This window comes from Brassica napus, chromosome C5 (assembly GCF_020379485.1).
Source record: "Brassica napus cultivar Da-Ae chromosome C5, Da-Ae, whole genome shotgun sequence".
Taxonomy (NCBI): Eukaryota; Viridiplantae; Streptophyta; class Magnoliopsida; order Brassicales; family Brassicaceae; genus Brassica; species Brassica napus.
The window spans coordinates 22,588,363-22,597,271 of NC_063448.1; the positions used below are offsets into that span (position 1 = coordinate 22,588,363).

General features: G+C 38.3%; 1 protein-coding gene across 1 annotated transcript; it reads left to right on the forward strand.

Annotated features, from left to right (window-relative positions):
* The first annotated feature begins 2,068 nt into the window (after positions 1 to 2,068).
* Positions 2,069 to 4,527, forward strand: LOC106407511 (actin-related protein 2/3 complex subunit 2A). Its single transcript, XM_048757064.1, has 10 exons — positions 2,069 to 2,328; positions 2,600 to 2,666; positions 2,742 to 2,949; positions 3,024 to 3,193; positions 3,261 to 3,338; positions 3,427 to 3,559; positions 3,660 to 3,751; positions 3,833 to 3,889; positions 4,014 to 4,079; positions 4,168 to 4,527. The coding sequence occupies exons 1-10, from the start codon at positions 2,270 to 2,272 to the stop codon at positions 4,201 to 4,203; spliced, it is 966 nt and encodes a 321-aa protein (XP_048613021.1). The 5' UTR covers positions 2,069 to 2,269; the 3' UTR covers positions 4,204 to 4,527.
* The last annotated feature ends 4,382 nt before the right edge of the window (positions 4,528 to 8,909 follow it).

Sequence of the window (8,909 nt, forward strand, 5' to 3'; positions counted from 1 at the left end):
CTGTAAAACATCATACTTTTACGAACATAATGAGTATTTTTTTCTGAAACGGAGAGAGTATTTGATTATATACCTCTTCCGTATAATAGTAAGTGATCTTTGATATGACTTTTTGTATACATTATTTTATTTTACAGTGTAACATTAATTAGTTTTTTCTTTACCAATTGTAACAGAGTTTAAGGCATATATATGCTTCTCCAACTTCTATGATAATCGTTAGTCCATATAACATTTCTCATTGATGCAGATGATAATGAATGAGGGGAATGCACATAATAAGAGGAGTACATGCATAGTGGAAGTTACATTCATTTCGTTCTTCTCTTATTTTAGAAGGGACCAAATAAGTGGATAAACGTTTTGTTTTTAGATTTCCTGAGAATGGTTGGTCTTATATATAATTCAAGGACGAAGATACGCCACTTCTGGCTCCTCTTTTGTGAAGACCATGTCACGACTGATCTTACAAAACGTTACTCATATATATTAATTATTGTATGTAATTGTATATATCTCAGTTATGCAAAGTTGTCCTTTAGCAAAAAAAATTATACAAATTTGTGTCGATGCTTTAAATAAATTTTTGTATGTCGATGCAGTAGGGCCGTATGTATGTGTTTGTGTGTATAGATACGTGTTGTGTTTTTGCGTGTAAGGCTTTTTCATACTCACATATCCGTTTGGCCACGATCAAGCTCTTTCATATATACATAACCTAACTAAATACTTGTCGTCAAAAAAGGAAGCTTGACATAAGTTACCAAAAAAAAAAAAAAGGAAGCTTGACATGATCATTTTAAAAGCTTAAGACTTGAGGGCTGAAAAACTACTAATATGTTATGTTCGTATAAGCATGCAGTGTAGTTCGTTTAAGTTACATTTATAATTTTATCGACTACTTGAAGTGATCAATACGAAAAAATAATTCACAAGCACATGTTATTTGTCTTTTTCCATATTCCGTCATTTGAAAATTTGAAAATATCAATATACATGCAAGTATCTAAGAGCATGATTATTCCTAAAATTTTTAGAAAGTTTCTTAATTTTTTTTTTCTGATTAAAAAAAAAAAAACTAAAAAATCACCAATCGCGGGCCGCCACGTGTAAGTGGGGTCCGCATACAGTGCAGAAAACCCACTTAACTCGATCCTTATCTGACGCTTTTTGTGATCGGTTTTTGCCATTTCTGTGGGCTCCATGAGCTTAGAAACTCCATTATCACCTGCAATAATTGTAGTCTAAGAGCATGATTAACGCTGGGGGGCGTGGGTTCTTAGGTTTTTTTTTTGTCCGATTTTTTTTAAAAAAAAAATTGAAAACGGACCAATCGCGGGCCGCCACGTGTCAGTGGGATCCGTGAACGGTACACAAACCCAGCTAAAATCGTCTGAAGAGGAGAAAGAGCCAGATTTAAAGATAATGGTGGGATCTACCTTTTAAGAACCAAGTTAAGAGGCGGGGTTAATGCTGGTCTAATTATATTTTACTTGTTAGATTTTTATCATTGATAACCAGAAAACATCTCCAAACAAAGGCCAGCAAAACAGAGACAAATCCCTCTTTTTATTGTAAATTTTGAAAGTATCTTATCCAAACATTAACGGTCATTTTCAAGTTATTTATTTAATTAAATCGAAGACGGCAGATAATACAAAACATTTCTCCACTCATTTTTGTCATTATATCCAATTAATACTATATTTGGAAGCGTATTCTAAAGATTAACATTTTAAGGATAATCTTTACGTGCTTGATTTAAAAAAATGCGTCACCATGCAATCAACATACACCAGGTATTATTTTTTTCTTTTTCAACAACCATACACCCAGGTATAACACCCAAGGAAGAAAAATACAATAATTTTTCAAAAACGAAAAAAAAATATGTATATATATATATAAATCCCTAATTTTGCCATTGCCATGCATATATTTACAAATTGCAATAATACAGCTGAAGCTCATGCATTATAACATTAACTGGGCTGAGTATGGCCTTACACATGTATGTATAATAAGCCCAAATTACATATTTAAGCCATTCAGATTCAGTAAGAGACGTCGTCGTTTGGGGTGAGAGTAATTTCCAAAAAGTTTATCGAAGAAACGTTCAAGTTGTGACAGAGAATATCTCAGTCGTCTTTTTGTTGTTGCATCCGACGAGGCTCTTCTTCTTCTTCTTCGCCGATTAGATCCCGTTGGAGAACCCAGAGACTCTCTTAGATTCAGATAGTGTTCTTGGATAGTGCGAGATAGTCAACCGATGATGTTGCAGTCGCATTCGAGGTTTCTCCTTCAGACGCTGTTGACGCGTGCTCAGAAGTCAGTAATTTCATCCTCAATCCTCCATCTTACAAAATGTTCTGCTCCCATTCTACTTTTATTTAATTTTCAGTTAGACCCTTTTGGATTCTAGGTTGCTGGTTTGGTCGATTGATTGTTTCTATTAAAACATTTCTCCAAGAACTGAACAGGGTTTTGTAGAATGGTAGAAAAGTTCAATACTTTCCTGATTAGGAGTTGTGGGTTTTGTAGAATGGCAGAAAAGTTTAGTACTTTCGTATATGGTTAATCATTATACTCTTTTTTTCAGTCTTGATAAAGCAGTGGAGCTAGATTATCAATGGATCGAATTCGATGATGTTCGTTACCATGTTCAGGTGAGTCTTTGAAAACAACAGCTAAGACTCATATGATGTTGTTAAGCATTCTGATGTTTTGTAAGTGTTAATTAGGTGACAATTAAGAATCCAAACATATTGTTGCTATCGGTTTCGTTACCAAACCCACCACCTGAAGCAATGTCCTTCGATGGACTTCCACTGGGAGCTATCGAAGCTATTAAAACCACTTACGGCACGGGGTTTCAGATCCTTGACCCTCCTAGAGATGGTTTTAGTCTTACCCTCAAGCTCAACTTCTCTAAAGTTCGTCCAGATGAAGGTTCAACGAGTCTCTTGTTTTCTTCTCTAATCTCACTGATTCATTCTGCTTAACTTCCTCCTCTGTTTTCGCAGCGTACAGAAACTCGTTATTAACGAAGCTAGCTTCCATTAGAGAAGTGGTGATGGGTGCGCCGTTAAAGATCATTTTGAAACATCTAGCTTCAAGGACGGTTGCCCCTGAGCTGGATAGGCTTGTAGCAATCATGCATAGACCTAACGAGACATTTTTCCTCGTGCCTCAGGTGTATAGACTTTCAAATTATAACCATTGTAGTAGATCAGTAGACTGATATAACTTGTGCATCACAGGCTGATAAAGTCACAGTGGCTTTTCCTATGAGATTTAAAGATTCTGTAGACACAATTCTTGCGACTTCTTTCTTAAAGGTAACACAAATTGAAAATGTTGGAACATAAGGTTTTTGATTTTTATGTGATTGCTAAAAGAAAAGTTCATCTCGCCATGATAATATAGCAATTTGTAGAGGCGAGGCGTGCGGCGTCGCTTAGTAGTGCTCCTTCTTGCTCTTGGTCTCCAACCGCACCCCAGGAACTGGAAGGAGCTCCTAAAGAAACACTCTCTGCTAATGCCGGTTTTGTAACTTTTGGTATGTGAAACAAGTGTTCAGTTTTGTTTCAGTTTCTAAATTCATAGTCTACCAAAACTGAAAGAAACTACTTAACATTGAATATTGGATGTCTTCGTAGTCATAATGCCTCGGCATGTGGAGGGAGAAAAGCTTGATCCTACTGTATGGAATTTGTCAACCTTTCATGCTTATGTTAGTTACCACGTCAAGGTTCATGTTTCTTTCATTTTGCACTACATAGAGACTCTCTGTGTGATTATAAGCCTAAAACGCTTTGGTTTCGTATCACAGTGCTCAGAGGGTTTTATGCACACCAGGATGCGGCGTCGCGTGGAGTCTATGATTCAGGTAGATCACCGTAACCGATTTGTGTCTTGTCTTTTTCCTTCGAGTACTTAAATGGTTTCAATGTGCTGTTTAGCTTCATGTTGCTTTGTAATTGCTAAACCTTGTGTTTGTCTCTCTCTATCAGGCTCTAGATCAAGCTAAGCCATTGGAGAAAACAAGATCCATGAACAACAAGTCATTTAAACGGCTAGTAAGTTTCTAAAAACTGACTTTAAGAGTATTTTCTTTTTCTTTCCTCAAAAATTTGTCTTTGAGCTTTATTTCTTCTTCTCTCACAGGGACTCAACGATGCCAACCACACCACTTCCAAGTAGTTCAATCTCCCACGAAGCAATTTTGTAAAACCTTGCGAGTAGCTGTTCAGACATGTTTTTTTTACCACTGAATTCAATCTCTATGATATACTTAATTCTTTTTTTTTTTTTTTGGTTTCAGAATGGTTCTTTAGTACAATTCTTTCAGATATTTTTGATCAAATGTATGATTCTTAAACTGTAAGAAATTCACACGAGAGCGAATCATAGAGGATCTTCTAGGTTTTGTAATAATCATTGTGGTTCCACAAAAGCTTGTTCGTTTATGTTCTTTATGCAAGAACAAGAAAATGAAGGTGGTACTGAGATGAGGCTTGGTAGATATTTTGATCGAATCTTTTTATTGGTTTTGACTTTGAGATTCTCAGAAAATCAAACAAAAAAAAAAAAAGAAGCTTTGAAGTATCATTTTTACATGGATATATCAAATGGATTTTGATTAGTCTAGTAGCGAAAAGAAAAGAAAAAGATTCTAAAGGTTTATTGAATCAAAAGATTCATTATGGGAAAAGCAAGGGAAGAACTTGGTAAAGCCTGTCCAGCCATATATGATACATCCTTTGCCTTTTTGGATGCGTAACTTTTAAAAAGATTTAGTGCAAGAATTCTTTGAACATATTTGAGCCTTGTTACTACGTCCACTTGGAAAAACAAAACATAAAATCAATTTTATAAAGACAATTATTTTAATCTTCATTTTGGTGAAAGAAGAGCTCTGACGGCGAAAAATCCAACCCCGTAACCTAGTTGCCGTGCGTCACAAGACTTCGGTCGCTGGCGCCATAGCGACTCTTTCTTCCGTCGAGGGCACAGATCTACCTCAATCTCCTCCTAAGATCTAAGCTAAATCCTTTACTCCGCAGTAGAGAACCGATTATCCATTACTCGCCTGTGGTGGATCTACATGACGGTGTTGCAGTTGTAGACCTCTCTGAGGATCTCACTGTTGACTCCAAGCCTCTATGGTCATCATACATCGTGGGTCACTTCATAGATGACGCGACACCACGTATAGGGAAAGTTCATGCAACTGTTACCCGTTTGTAGTCTTCAAAGGAGAAGTCTGCAAAGATCGACGCTCAGTTCATTGTCCCGAAAACAGTTATGTTTCGGATTGAAGATCAGCATATGAAAGCTAGGGCACATTGCAGACATCCCCACTGGTGGTTCAGGATTGGACTCCAGATACAGAAGCATCCAAACCGGACCTTACGGCCATCCCTTATGGGTTGATCTCAAGGGAGTTCCAGGACACCTCTTCTCTCATAAAGGCATTACATTCTTTGGTGACATAATAGGCAGGACTGCAAAGCTCCATCCTGATACATTTTCGCTCGCATCATAGTGGTTCTAAACTTGGAAAAAACCATTACCGGAACGCATTTCGATTAGAGGTACTGATCATACCATACAAGTAAGCTAACCCTTGCTTCCTCCTCGGTGCCTAATATGTCACCAATGAAGCCATGTGAAGAAAGAGCGTGGTAAAAAGGAAGCTAATAACAACAAAACTACACATACGGTGAAGAATGGAAAACAAAAGAAAGATAAGTCTGTTGTTACTGAGGAAGCACAACCTGAAATAACTGTTGCAGAACACAGTGCGATGAAGGGTGTAGAACAGAGTGTGGGAAGTGAGCTTCACATGATGAGCACAATACGACTTTGAACAATGATGATCTTAAACCTGCTCTAGAGAACAGCGAGATGGTTCCAAGAGAAAACGAGTGGCAAGATGTAGGGATAGCTCACAGAGCATCTCCATGGCGTGAAACTCAGAATAGTGTATCTGGAAACAATATACGCACGATTTCTCCATCACGTTACCAGGCGCTCAATGATATAGAAGAAGGTGAGCTGGAGAGTAGTAGTTCAGATGAGGACGACGAAGCTGAATCTTCTGATCCACCTCAAAAGGAAATAAAAACCATTCCTCAGAATGCCAACAAAGCAAAGACCAGTTCTCGCAACAAAGCAGGAACAAACCCTCAAGTCCAGAATGATAAAAAGAAGAGCGCCAAACCAACCAAAAAAAAATGCCTCCAACCGGAGGCACTAAATGATGATATATCTCTTTGCGTAGAATACACGGGGCTTCAACAAAAATCGCAAACATTTATCATTTCGTTTTTGGATTCAGTCTGCTACACCATCATTTGGTTGCTTAATTGAAACTCGTGTTCAAGAGGAGTAAGTGTGATGGCATTATAACTACTACTCTTCCGGGATGGAAGTATCTCAACAATTACGATCATCATCGACTTGGAAAAATCTGGGTTGTATGGTCTGACAACGTTAGTGTTACTGTTCTTTACAAAAGCGCTCAGGTTATCGCTGTCTGGGTGACTTCTCAACAAGGGAAGAATTCTTATGTTCCTGTATTTATGCTTCGAATTTTCAGACAGAGAGACGTCTGAGAAGATCTAATTCAAAATAATGCTCAGTTCGCGTCTAATGGAGTGCCTTGGATAATCATGGGACTTTGGACTTAATCCTCGACATCAAGGTGGAATGCAAGAGTTCCAACATGCTGTTTCTACTTGTAATCTCATGGACTTAGCGTCTCTGGGTTCTACTTTCACTTGGACAAACAGCCAGCCAACCAACGAATCCCATTGCTAAGAAGCTGGATCGTGTTCTTGTCAATGACGTCTGGTTTACTCAATTTTCTCAGTCTTATGCATAGTTTGAGCCGTCTGGCGTCGCAGATCATACTCGCTGCAAGATATTTTTGGACACTCAGACTTTGGGGAAGAAACGACCTTTCAAGTTCTTTAATTTCCTGGTTGATCACCAGGACTTTGCTACTGTTGTTGTTGAGACCTGGAACGCTACAGAACCGTTATATCACTCCCGCTATGCTCTTCATATCTTCCACCGGAAGCTGAAACTCCTGAAACCTGTGCTAAGGTTACTCAATAAGTCCAAATTCGGTGAAAACCTGTCCGTGCTAAGGAAGCTCTTCAGAACTTATGTGAAAAACAAGAGCAAGCTTTGGCTAATCCAGACACAACTGCTTTGAGGCTGTAGCAGAAGCTACATCGAACTGGAACTACTGGGATGGTATAGAGGAACAATTTCTCATGCAAAAATCTCGTATTACATGGCTCAAACTTGGTGACCAAAACATCACTTTTTTCTACAAGATTGTCCAGAGCCGGACAGCTTACAATGCGATCAGAAAACTGGTTCTATCAACTGGAGAGACAATCACTGGTCCTATTGCAATTAAGCAGGCTGATGCGTCTTACTTTGCACAATTTCTTGGTCCAGATCTTCATCAAACGCCAACTCTAACTGATGATATCCCAAGCCTCTCTGAGCTTTTAGACTTTCGTTGTCTAATTTTGTAGAGATCCTCGTCCATCCAATTTCTGAGGCAGAGATAAAAAATGTGTTGTTTGCAATGCCATCGAACAAGGCACCAAGGCCAGACGGATACCCTGCTGAGTTCTATCGATCTGCTTGGCCTGTCAACAGTAGCGACTTCACCATTACGGTACAATCATTTTTCATGTACGGGTTCTTACCACAAAAGGCGTCAATGCAACGATTCTTGCTCTCATACCTAAAATTCAAGGAGAAGAAACTTTAAAGAACTTCCGGCCAATCTTTTGCTGCAATATTCTCTACAAGGTTGTCTCTAAAATCCTTTCAAATCGTCTAAAAGTCTTTTTACCTGAATTGATTGAGCCAAATCAGTGTGCATTTGTGACGGAAAGACTCCTCTTGGAGAATGTTCTGTTAGCCACAAAATTGGTCAAAAACTACCACAAGGATTCTATTGGAGCTCACAGTTTTTTAAAGCTTGATATATCGAAGGCGTTTGACTCAGTTAATTGGTCATTCATCTTGGATACTCTTCGTGCCATGAATATACCATAACAGTTTGTGCATTGGATTCATGTTTGCCTCTCTACAGCTGCTTTCTCAGTTTCTATCAATTGGGAACTTGAGGGATTCTTTCCAAGTACTAGAGGCCTAAGGCAAGGTTGTGCACTATCTTCGTACCTTTTCGTCACTGATATCACTCAAATTACCCTAATGAGTGAATTACTCTCTCAAATAAGAGGTTCAGATGTAGTACTTAGGGATCAAATCCACAAGGACTCTAGGATTACTCAATAGATCTAAGGGATTAGAAATAAAGATAGACTAAGAGATTTATTTATTTTAAAAGCGGTAAATGATGAGTCGAACAAGGTAATTGTTCGGCGGTTTAAGTTGAAGTTGTTCTAAGGATGAGAAAACAGCTAGACTTAGGCAAATTCTCAGGTATGAAAAGCGTGCAACTTAGTTCAGACTAAAAGGTTTGACGGTTCTTGAACTCAAACAATGGTAAACCAGATGGATTTTCTTTACTAGATCTCGGATCTCAACTGTCGTCTATTGATCTCGAGAAAGGGTCGATCGATGTGACTTAATGCACATTGCTCGATACACCTTTCAAACAATCGATCGACGCGACTGTCGTTACGTCGATCGACGGTTCTTCTAGCAAGCTTTGCAAGCGGGTTTGAATATGTTCTCTAACCTTCTAGACCAACTCTCGTTGTTATCTAGTCAGTTAGATCACGCTGGCTATTTCAGGTATTAAGGCTAACGGTTGGTTATCTTAATTAATCCTAAGATCTAAAATGAGGGTGATCAATCCTAATTTTAGCATTAAGCTTAACAAACATGAAAGAACTATCAAAACACTTTTT